Genomic DNA, 19522 nt, shown 5'->3' with positions numbered 1-19522 from the left:
CACTGATAAAACTCTTCTGACCGAGCAGGAATATCAGGGCTCTCTCAGCCTCACCCACCTCACAGGGTGTCTGTTGTGGGGAGAGGAAAGGGAAGGTGACTGTAAGCCACTTTGATCCTCCTTCGGGTAGAGAAAAGCGGCATAGAAGAACCAGCTCTTCTTCTTCTTCTGTAATCTCAGGGCTCTCTCAGCCTCCCCTCCCTCACAGGATGTCTGTTGTGGGGAGAGGAAAGGGAAGGTGACTGTAAGCCGCTTTGAGCCTCCTTCGGGTAGGGAAAAGCAGCATATAAGAACCAACTCTTCTTCTTCATCATCTTCTCGTTCTCGTTCTCCTCCCGTTCCTCCTCCGTCTCTCCCTCTCTCTCATATCCCCCACCCTGCTCAGTAGTTTCTCTTGCCTTGGCAATTTCCAGGCTGCTCCTGAGGGCTCACCTGTGCCGCCAGAGTGCCGCGCAAGAGAAAGTCATTGAACAAGGAAACGCTCTTTGGAGAGCCAGAGTGCCCACCCGCAGCGGCCTTTGAGTATAGCCGCAAAGCGCTTTTTGAAATGAAAAATCGAAGCACCCTCGAGCATGGAGAAAAGGTTGGAGCAGTTCTCTGCGTGGCGACAGAACAGAATGAAGGGATCCCCTCATTGTCCCGTGCTGCTGAAGGATGTGTTCCCAGGGGGGCAAAGGGGAACAGCATGCTTATGCATTTTATGGAATTTTGCCTTTTATGTTTCCTTTTGTTCATTCATTTAATACATTTTTTTAAAAATTAAAGGGAAAAATGAAGAAAAGGGTAGGCTGTTAAGGTGAGACCGGTCTGATGGCTCCACGAGACCCGTGCTGCTAATCGCTAAGATGGAGACGAAAATGGCTGGGCTAAAGGGGGGGGGCAGAGCCAGGTAGCCGTGGCAGCAGCTGCCAGGTTGGGGTAGGACACTGGAGGGGATTGGATGAACATCTGGAACATCAGCGGCTCTTAGCCACAAGATGTTGATGGCTGTCTCCTAAGTGCTTGAGGGGTGACACGGAGGGCTTCTGGAGTTTTAGCTCCACTGGTGGGACCTCCTGAGGGCATCTGGATTTCGGTCACTGTGTGACACAGAGTGTTAGAGTGGATGGACCTTTGACCTGATCCAAGATGGCTTCTCTTATGTTTGTTTTTCTCCTCATGTTTGCCCCAGGCTCCGTGTCTGTGCCTGGAAATTCGGTGGGACGCCTTTCTACTGCTGGCAGAGTAATTGACACAGGAATGGTGCACAATATGATTAAAGAGTAGATAAAGGTTTATTTTGGAATTCACATACTTGATAGGAAAGAGGGAGAGAGAGTCCTAACTCCATCTCTAGCTGAGAGAGAGAGACGGGAGTCCGATTGTGGCTCTTCCAAGAAGAGGGGGAATCTGGAGGCCAACAAGGAAATGACACCTGACTCCGATGTGGCTCCAGACATTGCCCCATAGCCAAATTAATAATTGGCTGCTTCAGAGGCTGGACTCTCCAGCACTATATGCTGCTGAGGCCCTTCCCTTACGCTGAGCTCGGCCTTTCCCATGCTCCACCCCTCAGTCTCCAGGGATTCCCCAAGCTGGAGTTGGCCACTCCGTGCCTGACCTTTATTTCAAAGAAGCAAAAAGGATGTTGAGGTCTCCGTATGAAATCGGCAGGACCTGGAAGACCTGCCAAGGCAAGCTGTGGAAAAAATGCAAACTTCCAAACAACGGAGGTTTGACCAAATCAAGTGTCACTCTCCAACTTGACGCCCCGCATTTTTCCCAAAATTGATTGCCGTCTTGGCGGCCCCACTTCCACACTGGACCGTCCACAATAGAGTTTCTTGTCCCAGGACATTCTGTTCTCTTTCTACGGCTCAGCAGAAGAGCATCCATCACGCCAGCCCCGGAAACGGAACACAGCGAGGAATGTAAACATTGCTTTCGAATTTCGCTTCCACCCCTTATCTTCGAGCCATTGCTGGGGAGTCAAAAAGGGGATAACTCCTGGATGGGAAGCAGGCAGGGTAAACATTCTCCTCCCAGCGTGGCCAAGAGACAGACATTTCCCCAGACAGGAGGTCAGCTGGAATAGGAATGTGTGAACCTCACTCAGCTCTCCTACATAACGGAGGCTTCCCTGTATTTTTATGTGTTTGATTTAGTAAAAATCTACACAGCCCGCCTTTCCGCTGCTCAGCTTTTGATGCAGTTTCCAAATGAACAGATTGAAAGGGATAAAACGAGCGGCCCAAACCAGCAATAATATGCCGGCAATCATCGATTCCCCAGATTGGTTTACTACCCAGCCATGATGCAATTTAATGAAAAATAATTTGCAAACTAAGAAGCTTGGGGGGGGGGGGGAGGATAAGAAACTGGTTTTGCCTGGCACCAGTTTTAGAGCCATGCAGATTTCTGTGTGGAGAGAACCAACGGTGAAAAAGGAAAAGGGTCTTTCCTTTGGCAGCATCTCTTTCTGGCTCTTCATTTTACCTCGGTGCAGTGCCCGTTTCTTCTTGTCATTGAACAGACTGAGCACCCCAATTGGAGAAGGCCCTGCCTCTGATGTGCCTTTTCCTAATTTTCCTTTTTGAGAGTGGAGACTCACAGAGTTTGACATTTTCACTGACAGTCAGGAACGTCTGTGAACAGGTGTCACACATGGCTGTAGAATAGTCATAAGGATATATCTACGACCTTATATTTATAAAGGCTCTGACCTGGATGACCTAGGCCCGGCCACATATGGTCCGATCTTGGTTCCTGGCTCGAAATCCCAACATCTGCAAGGAAGACTGCACGGCGTGCCCCACCCCTTCGACTTTGTTCAAAGACGGGCCCTGAATTTTGCCGAGGTTATGACCTGCCCACATTTCCCTTCCCAGGTTTGCAGGGGGCTTTTTTTTTCCTCCCCACGCTCTCAGCTTTATTTGCACTTCCGCGTGGGCTGCGCTATCAAGAGTCACCTTAACCAAAACCAGTTTTTTTCTCTCTCATTTCTTAAGCCTTCTCTCCTGCATCGTGCTTTTCTTCCGCCGGCTTCCAACCCTCACTGAGTCGATGTTCCCGCCATTCATGAGCGTATCAGGGTCTTCCCACCCACTCCTGGGGTTTGTAAGGTTTTCTTTTTAAGGATTGATTTGAAGTGTGCTCCGCACACACCCCTCCTCCTTCCCCCTCTTGCTCAAGGAGAACAAACGCCTTTGCCTGCCTTTCTTTCTTCTCCGGAGTATAATTTGCATCACCCTTTACATCCCAGAAACTTTTCCAGCCTAAACCCTGGATGAATAAGAAGAGGCAGAGTGCGTTTCTTCCACCACCGAATTACAACAGATGGCTCTCATGCTTAGGACATTAGGCCAGACCCAAAAGGTTTCCAAGATTATTGATTTCAGAGGGCAGCAGCATTGCTCTGCTATAGAGCAGCTGGATTCGGCTCCCGTAGCACCCTACAGACACACAAGAGTATGAACTTTCAACCATTAAAGCATCCTTTATTTATTATTTTATTTATATTTATATACCGCCCTCCCCGAAGGCTCAGGAGGATACAAGTCAACAGCAGTCATGGGTCTCTGCTCCAAGTTGGATCTGATGAAAGGCGATTATTAATAGTAATAATAAAAATTTGATTTCTATGCCACCCTCCCCGTAGACCGGTGTGCAATATGTAAACATAACAAATGCTAATTAAAAGCAGATGATAAACAGAGGTTTAAACTAAAAAATTGTAATTGGTTAGCGTAAACCAGGGGTAGTCAACCTGTGGTCCTCCAGATGTTCATGGACTACAAATCCCATGAGCCCCTGCCAGCAAATGCTGGCAGGGGCTCATGGGAATTGTGGTCCATGGATATCTGGAGGACCACAGGTTGATTGCCCCTGGCGTAAACCATGTCAACATCAGCAGACAAATGCTAGATCACTCAGCTCTCTTAGAACTAGATTTCAGTCAGGAGGTAGCATTGATGGGGGGGGAGGTGATGTTTCTCTGGCCCCAACCAACAGCTGGGCGGAAGAGCTCCGTCTTACAGGCCCTGTGGAACTGTGCTAGTTCCGTCTGGGCCCAGATGTGCTCTTGGGCGCTCGTCCCACCAGATGTGGGCCAGGATAGAAAACGCCCTGGCCCTGGTTGAGGTCAGACACACTTTCTTGGTGCCAGAGATCACCAGCTGGTTGGTATTTGAACTATGGAGTGTTCTTTTTTTGGGGGGGGGGGGGGGGTATGGGCAAAGAGGTGGCCTCTAAACTACTGGATTCAAGTATTGACTTGAATTGATCATTCATTGATCAGATATTGATAAATGGTGTGATTCCCGTGAGGTAGGTGGAGCTGAAAGAGCGCTCAGAGAACTGCTCTGTGAGCTCTAGCCAAATTGTGACTAGCCCAAGGTCACCCAGCTGGCTGCACGTGGAGAAGTGGCGAATCAAACCCCGTTCTCCAGATAAGAATCCACACTGACTCCCATGGTGTGTACTTAGTCAACAAAGGACAGAATGAATAATTATTCTAATCTTCAATTCCAGTCTAGGGACATTTGGGGGCTGGAGTGGAATATCCAAAGTGTTCTTATTTCTGGAATCGCCACCTGGCCCCACCCCTTGTTCTGTCTTTATTGAGGAAGAGACCGGCAGGGAACCCAATGTACAAGGAGTCCTCTTAGAACAGATCACTCCCGAGAAGAGAACGTGGAGTTCAGTTCCCCTAAGGTGTTTGCCTGACGGGGAAATGGCTGGAGAAATCCCACAGTAGCAAGGCAGGGTGAGGTTTTTTGGCTTCCTGAGTATCCCAGGAAGTGGGGGCTGCTACAAGCGTAGAGGGCTGCAGGAGGGGGTTGGAGAAACGCTTGGAGCAGGGCTCCATCAGTGGCTCTTAGCCACAAGGTCGAAGTGGAACACTCTGTCCAGGGAAGGGGTGCTCTTCCTCCTTGGGGCTTGGAGGCATGAAGGAACTAGTGGGAGGGATTCTGGAGTTCTGGTCCCACTGGTGGACCTCCTGATGGTGCCTGGGTTTGGGCCACAGTGTGGCACAGAGTTGGACTGGAGGGGCCACGGAGCCAGTCTGACACGGCCTCTCTTTCATCCTTTCCATTTCAGTGGCCATTTTGGCCATGCATTTTTGTGAATGGCTTTTCACTTTGGCACTGAAGAATTGCGGCATGCCCGGCCACGTCTACCTTCACTAAGCCAGTGTGGTATAGCAGATAGAGAAGCAGATTAGGACTCTGGGAGACCCGCATCCAAATCCCCACCTCTGCTATAGAAACTTGCTGGGTCATCTCGAGCCCCTCAGTCTGGCCTACCTTGCGGGGTGGTTGTTGCAAAAAATTCTAAGCCAAATTGAGTTCCACCAAGGAAGAGGAATGGGATATCATCACATAGACAGACGCATGTGTCCAACCCTGTACTTGTTCCTCTCTAGGCAACGTAAGTCGGAACTGTACAAGCAGCGGCTGGTCTGGCATGGAGCCTGCGACGTACTCTGCAGCTTGTGGCTACGATCCCAACAGCACAGTCCTGCCTGAGGTGGGTAGAGCACTTTCGGCCCTGGAATCAGGTCTCTGTAAGGGTTTGCCTGGGGGGGGGCACACTAGGTACAATGCTGAGATCTGCGGGTCTGTATTCATGTACCTTCCATATAAAGCAGACATGGCGGTAATGTCACATAGTAGGTGGAGCAGGGGGGGCCTCACCTTTTTAAGCCTGCCAGGCAGGGGCTGATGGGAATCGTAGTCCATGGACCTCTGGAGAGCCACCGTTTGGCCAGCTCTGGTATAGCTGAATATCCCCGAATAAAAGACGAAAAGTCCAGCTTTAGTTCAGGTTCAGCTCTGCTGGTAGGCAGTCAGCTTTTCCGACCTGTAATCAGCACCAGTAAGGAATTTGGGGGCTCGGTTTATACCAAATGTGCACCCCTAAGTCACTACCCAGAGGCCGGCATTGGCAAAACATCTGTGCTTGAATCTCGCCATAAAAACCCCACAAGGGCTGCAACTTGGCAGCCCTTCCCATCTCTGCCGTTTAACTTTTCCTTCCTGGTGCTCCCCGCAAACCTCTGTCTGAGCAGAAGATGAGGGGCTGTGCCTCCCCTTAAACTGGCATCCCAGAGGTCCTTCCAAACGGCTCTTTCATTCTGATTGGCCAGCCCGTTCCTCCCTGGCAAGGCAAGCCGTAAATCCAGGCGCCTGAACGCTGGGAATGCCACACGGGTCCTTCTAAATTAAAAACATACATCGGGTTCTTCCCAGTTAAGCGACACAGGGGACCCTGCCGGCCACAGCCGTGCAGTTGTCAAATGTGTGCCTTGGTTTGTGTGGATGAAAAATGGAAGAATTAGGGCAGAACTAAGTGGCCGTCCAGTGATTTCTCCTGGGCATTAGCCCGGGCATTAGTGCAATGCAGCGATCCCCAGCCTGTTGATTGGAAGCACGTTTCCCTAATCACGCTGAGGACAGAACGGCCGACCACAAACCGTGGATTTGAAAGCTCGGGAAATGAACTTCCCCCCTGAACTTTTGAGCACGTGGAAGTGTCAGGCTCCTTTGAGTCACCTGCCAGGTGGACCTGCTGGGTGCTGAAGCCAGTGAGACATTAGGAAAGGTGGAAGCATCTGTAGGCAAGACAATGGTCAGGTTGGCATGAGCCCGGTGTGTGTGTGTCTGTGTGTGTCGGGGGGGGGGGGTCATGAGGCCACAAGTCCTTGGGGAAGAAGAGTACGTATTTATACCCCACTTCCTCTGTTGCCAAAGTTCAAATATGCAGAGGAGGCTCGAGGCGCTGGCTGTTTAAATAGCTTTCTTGAGAAGAGTGTAAAGAGAAGAGAGGAGGGGAATAGTCCTCACAGTTTAACTGACTGTTGTCTTCATCTGGTAGCTCAGATCCAGTGATTCTAACCAAGCCCTTCTCTGACACCGGAGCAGGCAAGCCAATAGCGGTCAACGCAATTGCGGCTGAGGTATCCGGCCAGAGCTGGTCGGCCACTGAGAAAGAGGTCAAAGGCCACATTAAGGCAAAAACAAATTTGTGCTTCCTGAGAGAGCCTGGAAAGTGGGAGGAAGAGGGCTTGCTGGGGGAGGAAATCAAGACGTATGCCAGGTCCAGTGAATCAGGTGGTCTCTCTGCCTCTTTCTGCAGACCGGCTTCTATGGCTTTGTGAAGACCGGCTACACCATTGGACACAGTTTGTCTCTTGTAGCCCTGACTATGGCCATGATCGTTCTGTGCATTTTCAGGTAACTGGGAAACTGCGGAGGAACAAGAACACGCAAGTGGGTGGAGCCGGGGGAGAAAGGGGGTGTGCCCGTAGATCGAGACACGTCTCGTAGACGTTGTAGCATCCTAAGACCCGGGGAGCGTTTGTGGACGGAGTCAAAGGACGCTTCGACACACGTTGAATAATGCACTTCCATTGCTCTTTGCAATTGGGTTTTACTGCATGCAACAATAAAATATATTTACAAAGCATCAGTATAGGTGGAGCATTGGGACAGTGATGCTCTGTCTCAGGGGCCAAGAGTGGGAGGGCTTCTGGAGTTCTGTCTCCACTGGTGGACCTCTTGATGGCCCCTGGGTTTGGGCCTCTGCATGACACCGTGTCATGGAGGGGCCATTGGCTGGATCCAGCATGGCTTCTCTTCTGTTCATATGTCTGGGGCAGGGGTGCTCTGTCTTCTTGGTGCTTGGGGAGCCACAGTGGGAAGGCTTCTGGGTTCCTGGCCCTGCTGGTGGACCTCCTGGAGGCCCCTTGGTTGTGTCCACTGTGTGGCATCGAGTGTTGGGCTGGAGGGGCCATTGGCCTGATCCAACATGGCTGCCGTCACGGTCCGATGTTCTGACTCTTCTCAAATGCCATCTTCTCCCTCTAGGAAACTGCACTGCACCCGCAACTACATCCACATGCACCTCTTCATGTCCTTCATCATGAGAGCCATCGCGGTCTTTGTTAAGGACGTCATCCTCTTTGAGAGCGAGGAGCTGGACCACTGCTATGTAGCCACGGTCAGTGGCACCTACTCATCTGGGGCACTGGGGTCTTGTGAGCTGTGGGTTTTTTCCCCCTTACAGCCTAACAACCTACAGAGGCCTGCAAAAGTCTTCTGAGTTTAGATCAACTTTCACTGCTTTTCCGAGGGGTGTTTGCTGCGGCTACTTTGTAAAATAAGTATCGTTTTATTATTTTAAGGAGATAGAAATATTAAAAGGGATGCTGGAAAGAAAAGGGGTTTTATCTAACAGATGTCATTCAAAAATTGCTGTACGTTTCAGGTTATAGCAAACAAACTGTCCCCTCTGATATATTCTAGGCCAGGCTTTCTCAACCAGGGTTTTGTGACACCCTGGGGTTTCTTGATGGCCCTGGAAGGGTTTCCTGGATGAGTGAGAGTTAATTTGTTTTTTTTTAATGTATATTTTAATTTGTTAAGCATTAATCAATGATATGACCATGTATGGTCATGTGGACCCTGCCCTGCCTCCCCAAATGGCCAATGATGGGCCTGGAGGGGGTGGGAAGGGGAGGGGCCCCAGGTGGGCGTGTCCACAGTTCTGCTTCCCAACCATATTCTGCACGATTGCATAATGTCTGGGATTTCTTGAAGCCTGAAGGCTGTTTCAGGGGTTTCTGAATGGCAAAAAAGTTGAGAAAGGCTGTTCTAGGAGAAACCTTGTAGGAACAGGCAGCAGTCTTGCCCCGTGTCCTCGAACCTGCCAAGGTGTAGGTTAAGAACTGAAGAAAGCAAGATGAAATGGGTGAGCAAATCCCATGCCTTGAACTTTCTTCAAGCTGTTTTTCCCTAGGGAAAGACTGGGGTGAGAAGCACATTGGGAATTAAAGGAACGTCTTGGTTTACACAGCTGGGGGAGGTTGTGTTTTTCCCTGGGTTTTTCTCCTCTGTCGGATCCTTTTGGTTGCCTCTGATCTTTCTTCTGCTGGGGCTGAGAGGTCCCTTCTTACGCAGGCTAGGTCAGAAGGACTCATGGGTCCCGCCACCCTACTGTCTTCTCTTATCCCTTTGACCATGTGAAACGTGAGCCAAGCCATTGATCTTTCAAGCTCCGTACTGGGCATTCTGATGGGTGGCAGTTTTCCAGATTGTCCATCATAACCCAAAAAGAGTCCTGCTGGATCAGACCAGGGGTCCACCTAGTCTCACACAGTGGCCAAACAGTTCCTCTGGAGGGCCAACAACAGGGCAAGAGAGGCCAAGGTCTGAGAAGAACATCAGCCGTGCTGGAGCAGACCAATGGCTAGCTAGCTCCTCTGGGCAGCCAGCAACAGAGCATAGAGGCCTTCCCCTGATAATATAAGAAGAACCCTAATGGGTCAGAGCACCTGCTTGGCAGGCAGAAGGTCCCAGGTTCAGTCCCCAGCATCTCCAGTTTAAAAGGATCAGGTGATATGAAGGATTCTGCCTTGAGACCCCGGATAGCTGCAGCTGGTCTGAGTAGATGATACCAACCAGAAGAAGCTGTTGTGTTGCTGTTTTTTTGTATACCCCACTTTTCACTGCTCAAAGGAGTCTCAAAGCGGTTTACAATCGCCTTCCCTTTCTTTCTCCGCTATAGAAAGCCTGTGAGGGAAGGGAGGATGGGAAAGCCCTGAGAGAACTGGGACAGGCCCAAGGTCACCCAGCTGGCTGGATGTGGAGGACGACAGGGGAATCGAACCCGGTTCTCCAGATTAGAGGCCGCCGCTGTTAACCACTACACCACGTGGCCTGCTGGCTAAGCTAGTGACAAACTGCTGTCTCTCGCTCTACTTGCTGGGCAGGCTGGGAAATGGGAATGGGAAGCAAGGCCATCCAAGAGAAATATGAGCTTAATAAAGTTTGTGGCAAAAGAGGTGCTCCCTGGTCCATTGCTGCTGCTGCTGCTGCTTCTTCTCTGCTTCCTAAAAGCAGCTCAGAGGGAGAAAGCATCCGACCGCCAGTCAGAACAGAGAAAAGGAAGTGCTTCTCCACCTGTGGAATTCACCACATGGTGGCAGCTGCAAATATAGATGGCTTCAAGAAGGGACAGGATAAACATCCGGAGCAGAGGTTCCTGAGTAGCTATTAGCCTCAAAAGGACAGGGTCTTCTTGGTGCTTGGGGGGGGGGGCACAATGGGAGGGCTGCTGGACTTCTGGCCCTGCTGGTGGACCTCCTGATGGCCATCTGGGTTTTGGCCTCCGTTGGACTGGAGCGGCCACTGGCCTGATCCAGCATGGCTTCTCTTCTGTTCTTATGCCTGGGGCAGTGGTGCTCTGTCTTCTTCATGCTTGGGGGGCAACAGTGGGAAGGCTTCTGAAGGTTGGGTCCTTCTGGTGGACCTCCTGATGGCTCCTGGGTTTTGGCCACTGTGTGACACAGAGTGTTGGACTGGATGGGCCATTGGCCTGATCCAACATGGCTTCTCCTATGTTTATATTCTAAGTCGCAGCCAACGTACAGCAATCCCTGTTGAGTTTTCATAGGAAGAGATCATTGCATGCCTCTCCATACGAACCAGAGCTGACCCTCCTTAACTTCTGGCAAATGATGCAAAGGACATAAAGACGCCGCCGAAGGGCTGGCGCTCAGTGGAAATTTGAAATATTCCCCCCTGACATCTCAGTGTACAGGGATTCCTTTGGGTCGCTTCTCATAATGTAAGGATTACTTTGGGTGAATAGGAACAGGCGGAGTCTGAGGTCTCACTAGAATGGCAAATCCCAAAAGGGTGTTTTTTAGGGGAGAGGCGAGGGTTAGATCCAGCAGCAGAAGCCACCTATGTTGGAATCAGACTGCTGTAGAAAGGCTGTAAAACAGCAGTGGGTTAGACACAATACAAGAACTTGTGGGCATTCTGTGAAATTAATGAGCCATAATTTGGGCCTAAGGACCCCCGCTCAGAAAAATACTGACTCGAACCACCTCCAGTAAAGCTTTTTTAGAATAGGTGGTTTTTAAAATAACTGATTGATATATACCTTTTAACTATGTGACTACATTGTTGGTATGTTTTATCTTGTTGTTACTCACCCTTAGCCAGCTGGGAAGGACGGGTTATAAAAATAAAGTTTATTATTATTATTATTATTATTATTATTATTATTATTATTATTATTATTATTATTGTGGTTGCCCCCGGATTCAGCCTTTGTTCTGCTGCTTCAGACCAACGCAACAATTCACTCGAAATCTATCTACAAAATGCAATATTTCTTGCCCATGGAATATCGAATGACAAATTTAACGTTTTCCTTTCCTAAGCAGTGTTTTACAGCTATATTATTAATGCCATACTTTCTCCGCATTCCATATTCCTTTTTCTCTACATGTTTGCCACAACTTCCAATGTGCCCAGATTTATTATTTATTATTCCATTGTCAGGGATTCTTTAGAGGCAGTTGCCAGGTACCGAACGGGGGGGGGGGGGGGGACCTTTCGCACGCCGAGCGGGGGCACCGACTCAAAGCTGTGCCCCCCCCCACCGGGGTTGTGGAGTGATTGAAATACCACCCCCACACATTTTAAAATCATTGCGCAATTACGGCAGAAAGAAATGCGAAGGCCCGTGGGCATCCCTGCAGGTAGAATATTATTTGTGAACGAAGATGACAAAAAACATAAGAAACCCTTGTAACAATTTCCCTAGCTGCACGAGCAGATCTTTGCAACCCACAATGCCATTTTTAAAAATTCCTGCCTGCACAGAGAGTACATAATTGCTCCCGGGCTGCCCTTGTTTGCGAGGAGCTGCAAAATGCTAGCAACAAACGGCACAGAGGGTTACAGAAAGGCAGGGAGAAGTATAGAATGGGAAACTCCATCGCTACGGCCTCAGAAAAACGCTGTAGATCAAGGGATGCTTTAATGATTCCCGCCTCCAACTCTTCTTCTTGTTTGACTCCCCCCCAGTCACCGTTTCCTTTCACGGCGTTGACTTGAAACATTTCTCTCGGCAGAGGGGGGAAAAGATGCGGACCGGCTTCCAAACAGCCTTGCAGGAAGAGCGAAACATAAAGGACAATAGCCTCTCTTCGCTGCATCTTGACTGAAGCAGCCGTTCTATTTTTAATCTGGCTTTCTGAACTTGAGTTTATCCCATCTGAGGAGATCGGTCGTGGCTGACAGTCGCGGTCTGAGGGAGGAGCAGGGAGCGTGGAAGGGTTTGGGGGTGGACTGTGGCCTATTCCCATTTTGGAAACCTCCGAAACAGGGGTAGTCAAACTGCGGCCCTCCAGATGTCCATGGACTACAATTCCCAGGAGCCCCTGCCAGCATTCGCTGGCAGGGGCTCCTGGGAATTGTAGTCCATGGACATCTGGAGGGCCGCAGTTTGACTACTCCTGCGCTGGAGGGTCCGCCACAAAGGAGCCATTTGAGGACAGCAGAGTGTAATGGTTATTGGCTGGAAGGACCCAGTTCAAATCTCCAGCATTGTTTAGGCTTGTAAATTATGCTCGTGGAAAGAGTGAGAATCTCTTTCACCTTCTCCCGTGATGTTAAAACTTGGGGCCACCACGTTACTGGGCTAAAGCTGAGAAAGACGGAAGTATTCCCGTCTCCATAAAATAATCATCTCCTAGAACTCCCTCCCACATGATGCATCACGGGCATGGATGTCCAGAGGTCGCCAAGGTTACCGATCAGTTGCTACTTTCAAATAAAATCAATTGGTGGCTGAGCAAAACCTCCATGCTCGGAGGCACTGCACCCCTGATTGCGCACCAACCCTGTTTGTGAGCTCCCTCGAGCCGTCTGGCTGGCAGTAATTGGAGGCAGAATAAGAGGCTAACTAGGCAGACTTTTTGTGAGACTCTTGCAGGCTGTTTCCGTCCCTGCGGCACGCCGAGCCAAAGTCCGTGCTCTGCTGCGTGACTCCTGACAAGGGATTTTGCAGACAAGCCTTTTAGCAACTCTGTAATTATTCGAGCAAGAAAAGGATGCCTGGGAGGGCTTCATGCAGTTGCTTCGGTTCGCTCCGTCCAGCAGGAGCGGGTGCCGCACATGCTCCAGTTCTCCCATCCCAGTTTCCTTTCCTCCTGGCCGGGGCTTGTCCTCAAATCTCTTCTTATCACTCTGCTTCCGGGGACCTCTTTGCAGCCATCTGCTTGATTTGGCACATCGTCGCTTTGAGCCAGCGTGGGCATCAGATTTCAGACCGTCTTCGGGCTCTCGGCTCGCTCCCAGGGTCTCTCCTCCTGTCCCCCGACGATTTTCTCTGACTTTGCTTGCATGTAGCTGGGTGTATTGTCTGCAAAAAGGGAGAAAAACAGCCCTGCAAAGGTTAAGACACGGCCTTCCTATCCCCGGGCACTGTCTGTTGCCCTGCCACATGACCTTCCAGATGTTTATTCTTGGCTGCTGTTCTCTGTCATGCTCTCATTGTGCGGGGCTGTTGGTTGAGTGAGAGAGATTTGAGAGAGAAACCAAAAGTGAAGAGAAAGGTGCAGAATAGGGATGGAGAAAAAGGTAGAAAGGAGGGGCTCTTGGTGGTAGATGCCATGTCGGGTTACCAACTCTGGGTTGGGAAGTCCCTGGAGATGTTGGGGGTGGAGCCTGGGGAGGGAGGGGCTTGGGGTGGGCTGGAGCTCAGCGGGAGGGTCAAACCTCCAAAGCTGCCGTTGTGCCCCGGGTGATGGATCCGTGTCATCTGGAGATCGATTGTAAGTCCGGAAGATCTCCAGGCCCTATCTGGTGTTTGGCAACCTTCCAACATGTTCATTCCTTCTCTTGTGATCACCAGCATTTGGAAAGCAAGGTCCCGCATCATGAGGAGGGAGCATAGGCGTGGACACTTCCTCCCCGTGTGGGTGCTGTGCTCATCACGCAGTCACGCAGAGGCAGGGCCCATGCACGCACGCATAGCAGACTTAACCTTCCTCCAACACAGCATCCTTTTCCTTGGAGGAAGACTCTCTGTGCCAGAAGGTTTAGAGCAGGGGTAGTCAAACTGTGGCCCTCCAGATGTCCATGGACTACAATTCCCAGAAGCCCCTGCCAGCGAACGCTGGCAGGGGCTTCTGGGAATTGTAGTCCATGGACATCTGGAGGGCTGCAGTTTGACTACCCCTGGTTTAGAGGTAAGGAGTCCAAGGACTCAGCTGCTCAAAGCTGTTTCCAGTGCATCCATTTCAGACTTTTTTCTTCAGGAGAACAGTGTGGGAAGAGAGGGGAGCGTACATTTTCTCACTAGTAAACGCTACATTTGCCCTTCTTGTCCTTGTTTCAGATTTCCTGCTTGGTTCATACTTTCAAAGGGTTTTCCTTAGTGGCAAAGACCTCACAAGAATTCTAGTAGAACCTGGAGTACGTTTAAGACCGTAAACACGAATTTCTCAAAAGTGGTGCCTTAGATTGATACAGGTTTTTTTGCCACTCTGAAAGCGGGTCCCCCTCGGGAACGGAATTTCGCATAATCCCAACCAGTGGCTTGTAGGTATCTTCTATGACGCCCCTTTTGAGAAATCCGTGTTTCCTGTTTGAAATGGTACTCCAGGGTCTGCTAGAATTCTTGTGAGGTCTTTGCCACTGAGGAAAACAGTTTGAAAGCGGTTGCTGCCGGACGCCGCTTTTGATGAAGACCAGAAATAAATTAGAAATAAGGAAGAACAGGCAAAAATCATCTCCTTTCATTGGTTGACGGCTTCACCTGTATGGTATTCTATTCAGCCCCTGTTGAGGATCTTTTGTGATTTCTGTATCCTGATTGAACAGGCTGCTTGATTGTTTTTTGGTTTCATACTTTAAAAGTCGTGCCCCCCCCCGCCCCATGCTGTTCATAGCATCATAGAGTTGGAAGGGGCTTCATTGTGCTCATTCCCATATTTCCCCCCAAGAGTTGCTGAGTGATCTCAGTAGGTATGAGGATGATGGTGGGCGTTACTCGTAATTTTTCATCTTTGCTCAGCAACACACCAGGTACCAGGCAAGTCCGCAGAGCTCAGAGCCCCACTGTGAGTCAAAATGTCCCCGGCTCCTCCCCGCAAGGGCTAATGGGTGTCGTGACTGACTGGTTCCATCCTGGGGGCATTACTAATTGGGCCCTTCAGCCTACAGGCCTCCTATCATCTTCACGCCAAAGTGTGGAAAGGGCTAATTGGCCCTTACATGGGAAATTGTGAGCCACGCAATGGGAAGGGGAGAGTTGAGAGGGGTGAGGTAATCTTCTAGAGCAGGGGGTAGTCAACCTGTGGTCCTCCAGATGTTCATGGACTACAATTCCCATGAGCCCCTGCCAGCATTTGCTGGCAGGGGCTCATGGGAATTGTAGTCCATGAACATCTGGAGGACCACAGGTTGACTACCCCTGTTCTAGAGGGTTCTAGCCAAAATGCATCCTGATTGGTTCATTAGCATCACCTGACCCAGCTGTAACTGGCCCAGAGATTTGGAGTCAAATGAGCTTGGATTTTGATGACCGACTATGATCTGCTTCTTTGCAAATGGGCATTGCCAGAGAGAATGCATGAGCTGAAGCCTAGGCTTCCTTGACTGCAGGACTGTGATATCTATTGCGGCTTTTTGTTGTGTTAGTTAAACTTGCCTTTCTTATTTTCTAAGCCTAGCTGCTTTTAGAGACCTCTGTTGCTTATTGATCTTCTGCAATTTGCTCTCGGAAACTTTACTTATATTTTTACAGAAGTCTGTTTCTTCTGCACACTTGCCCTGGGAACCCACAGGGACCAAATTTTGGCTCTTTGACACCCATCTATCCCTTCCCCATTTTATCCTCACCAAAACCATGCAAATTTAAGCATGGCTAAGAGAACCAGGAGAGCCTCTTGTGGCGCAGAGTGGGAAGGCAGCAGACATGCAGTCTGAAAGCTCTGCCCATGAGGCTGGGAGTTCGATCCCAGCAGCCGGCTCAAGGTTGACTCAGCCTTCCATCCTTCCGAGGTCGGTAAAATGAGTACCCAGCTTGCTGGGGGGTAAACGGTCATGACTGGGGAAGGCACTGGCAAACCACCCTGTATTGAGTCTGCCATGAAAACGCTGGAGGGCGTCACCCCAAGGGTCAGACATGACTCGGTGCTTGCACAGGGGATACCTTTACCTTTACCTTAAGAGAACCAGGATGCTAAGACATTTGAAGAATGGTTTCACTTTGTAGTTTAGATAAAACTGCCTTTCCATGGGGATGCCTTTTGGAACACAAATCCCTGGAAGGGAGGGCTGGGGCTGAGATGATATCTGTTCCTGAAATTCTCTATGAGGTCTTTAGAAATGTTTATAATAAAGTCCCTGCAGTTGCTGCTCAAGACTCCCCATAAAGCTACTTTTTACTCCTCACTGTGAAGAGTCCTGAGTCAGCTTTGGGCATGCATCTCAGGGTCGTGACAACTGGTAGATGCCAGCTGAGTATCACAAATCTCAGATTTGTTGGAAGAGATGTTCTGCCAGGAATGAAGGCCCCAAATCATTTGGGAGAAGGAGTTCATGGTTTTCCACACCTCCCCACACCAATCACACTATAGCTATTCCCATGTAGTTCAGGCCTCCTGATGTTGCCGTCACCATTCTGCAGAGGTAATGAAGAAAAAGTGCTCATCAGCATTCTGTGCCAAAGCTGCTTCTGCAGCAGAAGTTGTGGACAGACTTCTCTAGCGCAAATTCGCCTCCGTGAAATGGCTTTCCATCTCTCCTTTCAGGTTGGCTGCAAAGCGACCATGGTCTTCTTCCAGTATTGCATCATGGCCAACTTTTTTTGGCTTCTGGTCGAAGGTTTGTACCTTCACACTCTACTGGTCATCTCCTTTTCAGAGAAGAAGTACTTTTGGTGGTACATCCTGATTGGCTGGGGTACGTATATCTTTATTCGTTGGCCCGTTTGATCCTATCAGGTACATTTCTGTGTCAGTTTGCAGTCACCTCTGTCGAGGATATTTTACAGTTGAAAATAAGACCCCCAAATCCTCAATGGAATACACACTTCTCAAACAGAAAAAGGGGACAGGAGCAGAAGAACATCAGAAGACCCCTACTAGATCGGACCAGTGGTCTATCTAGTCCAGCAGCCTGTCTCACACAGAGGCCAACCAGTTCTTCTGGAGGGCCAGCAACAGGGCAGAGAGGCCGAGGCCTTCCTAAGGACATCAGGAGAGCCCTGCTGGGTCAGACCAGGGAGGGCCCATCCAGTCCAGCCTCCTGCCTCACACAGTGGCCAGCCACTTCCTCTGGAGAGCCAACAACAAGGCAGAGAGGCTGAGGCCTTCATAAGGACATCAGAAGGTTGTCAGATCCACACTGGGAATTTCCCAGTAGGGGTGCCAGCCTGCCCCAAAAAAGATTTGATTTTTAATTTTTAAATAAAACACCCTTTTTCTTTCCTCTTCACTCGGAGCTGGAAATGTTAGGCACAGCGTAAGAGGGCTCTCCCCAGCATTTAGGAAAAACCCCACACTATGGTACCATTGAGGGGCCTTCACGATACCATGTGGTACTGCAGTACCATAGCTGAGAAACCCTGCATTAGCAGGAGTCTTCTAACTAGATAAATAATTGCCACCCCTCCAGAATCAAGGTCATTCTTATGTTAAAACTGGGATTTCACAAAATAGCCCAGAGGTCAGTGTATGTGCTTGGGAGTTGTGTGTGTGGTCCTCATCCCGCTGATCTTTTGACAGGGGCACCCACTTTGTTTACCAGTGTTTGGACGATCATGAAGGTCCACTTTGACGATGTTGGGTAAGTGTGCAACTGGGGATGGTTAAAGTTAAGGACTTTCCCCAAATTCTACCCTTCCTAGGCTCCGCCCCCCATATTCCCAGGAATTTCCCAACCCAGAGTTGGCAGCCTTAATTGTCTTCTCCCAAAAGACACCCTGCTCATCTAACGCAGTCTTATCTGCTCTGGCTGGATGTGCTGAACCTGAATATTCCGCACACACCAGCTCACAGACCCAACGCGCCCTGCCGGGAGCATGCCTTAAAAACCTTTCGCAACCCCCAGAGTCTTTAATTCCAGATACGCCCATGCAGAAAGGGCCGAAAGCGTGCAAAACACAGGAGTTAAGTGGTCGACAAAAGTGCCAAGTTTAATCTTCCTAGACGCGGTAGGGCATGTCGATAAATCCATTCTCTTCCTCTCGTGTTACGTCCACCCAAGCTTGTTATTTCCTTACAGTTGCTGGGACTTTATTGAACATCATTACTGGTGGATCATCAAAGCTCCCATCCTGGCTTCTATTTTGGTAATGTATCTGCATTTTTCGCTCCCTGTTCACTGCCTCCTTTAGCTAAAAATCACCCACCCACCCCACCACCAAGTAGCAATCAATAATTTGTTAACGGGCTCCGGGAGGGTGGCTTGCTAGAACTTGTCTGTAAGAAAAAGAAACTGAGTGACTCTCTTGGCCCCCATCTGTCCCCTTCTCAAGTCCGGTTCATGTTTGTGTTGGATGCGTTCATGGACAGGTTATGATCTTGTGGGTTAGATTTAACCAGCTTTTAGGCTAGGATAAAAGGGAAGGCAAGAGGCGTGAAGGAGACCATGGGGCCTGCCCGGACAAAAAGCCACCTGGGCCGGGAACTTTAGTAAGGGGGAGAATGAGATGAGAATAAGTGAAACATGGATCCAACCCCAAATGTCTTCCCTCGATGTGCTGCAAACTGATAATGGTCCCAATCATTCCCATCCATTTTCAGATGTTTACTCTTATTTATTTATTTATGACGCGATTTTTATGCCACCCTACTCCCTTAAGGGCTCGGGGCATTTTGCAACATGAATTAAAATACATAAAAACAATTCATTTATAAATTATTAATTTTATTATTTTTTAAATTTATTTGTATTTAATGATTGTCATTATGTTAAATATTGTTAAAAACAGCATCAACTCACTAACAGAATGAATGAATGAATGAATGAATGAATGAATGAATGAATGAATGAATGAATGAATGAATGAATGAATGAATGAATGAGAAGAATTTTTGGAGAAATTTTGGAGAAATTGCACTCCAGCTATTGGGGGAGGGGGAGAGTCAGAACTGGGAAGCAAAAGTCTGCCCAGTAACAGTGCTCTGAATCCTGGCAAATGGATCAAGGTGGTAGGGAAAGTTCTGTGTTCAAATTCAAGTGGCTTTCCTTTCCTCTGGTGGTAGTTTTTTTCCCCTCCACAGTGGACTGATGGATGAAAGGTAAGGTGGGTAACAAAGACCCCTTTTTTTGCACGGTTCAGCAGAAGCAAAACAAATATTTTTGTCAGCTAGCTACTTTTTTTTTTCTTTTGAAGACCAGCAGACAAGAGGTGGGGAAATAGAGCAGCTAAACTACTCACTTCTGTTCTGGGCAGCCGAAGGGGAGGAGGTATATATACAGTTTTTGTCTGCACAACTGGAATTCCATTTCTTCTATCATAACACTGGGAAGCGAAGGCTATAAGATCTGTGTTCAAATCCAAGGTCCTTTCCTTTCTACTGGTCAGGAATCCAAAAGCAAAGGCAAGATTCGGTCCACCTCACAATCCAAATTCTCAAGAGTTCCACATCCACACATGAAAAGTAACTTTCCTTGACTAGAAATATTTGGAGGATCTTCTCATGAAGTTTCCTTCAGGGGTAGAAATGCAG

The 19522-nt window shown here is 49.2% G+C and overlaps 1 protein-coding gene across 1 annotated transcript in view; it reads left to right on the top strand.

Moving 5' to 3' along the window:
- VIPR1 (vasoactive intestinal peptide receptor 1) overlaps positions 1-19522 on the top strand; it is a 61160-nt gene that overhangs the window by 33193 nt on the left and 8445 nt on the right. The window contains exons 4-9 of the mRNA XM_077303613.1: positions 5405-5508; positions 7117-7214; positions 7848-7980; positions 16598-16748; positions 17573-17633; positions 18072-18138. Of these exons, the coding sequence (XP_077159728.1) occupies positions 5405-5508; positions 7117-7214; positions 7848-7980; positions 16598-16748; positions 17573-17633; positions 18072-18138 (614 nt within the window). The remainder of the gene's footprint in view (positions 1-5404; positions 5509-7116; positions 7215-7847; positions 7981-16597; positions 16749-17572; positions 17634-18071; positions 18139-19522) is intronic.

This window comes from Paroedura picta, chromosome 11 (genome assembly GCF_049243985.1).
Source record: "Paroedura picta isolate Pp20150507F chromosome 11, Ppicta_v3.0, whole genome shotgun sequence".
Taxonomy (NCBI): Eukaryota; Metazoa; Chordata; class Lepidosauria; order Squamata; family Gekkonidae; genus Paroedura; species Paroedura picta.
Note: the sequence above shows the minus strand (reverse complement) of the source record. Positions and strands in the feature narration are given on the sequence as shown.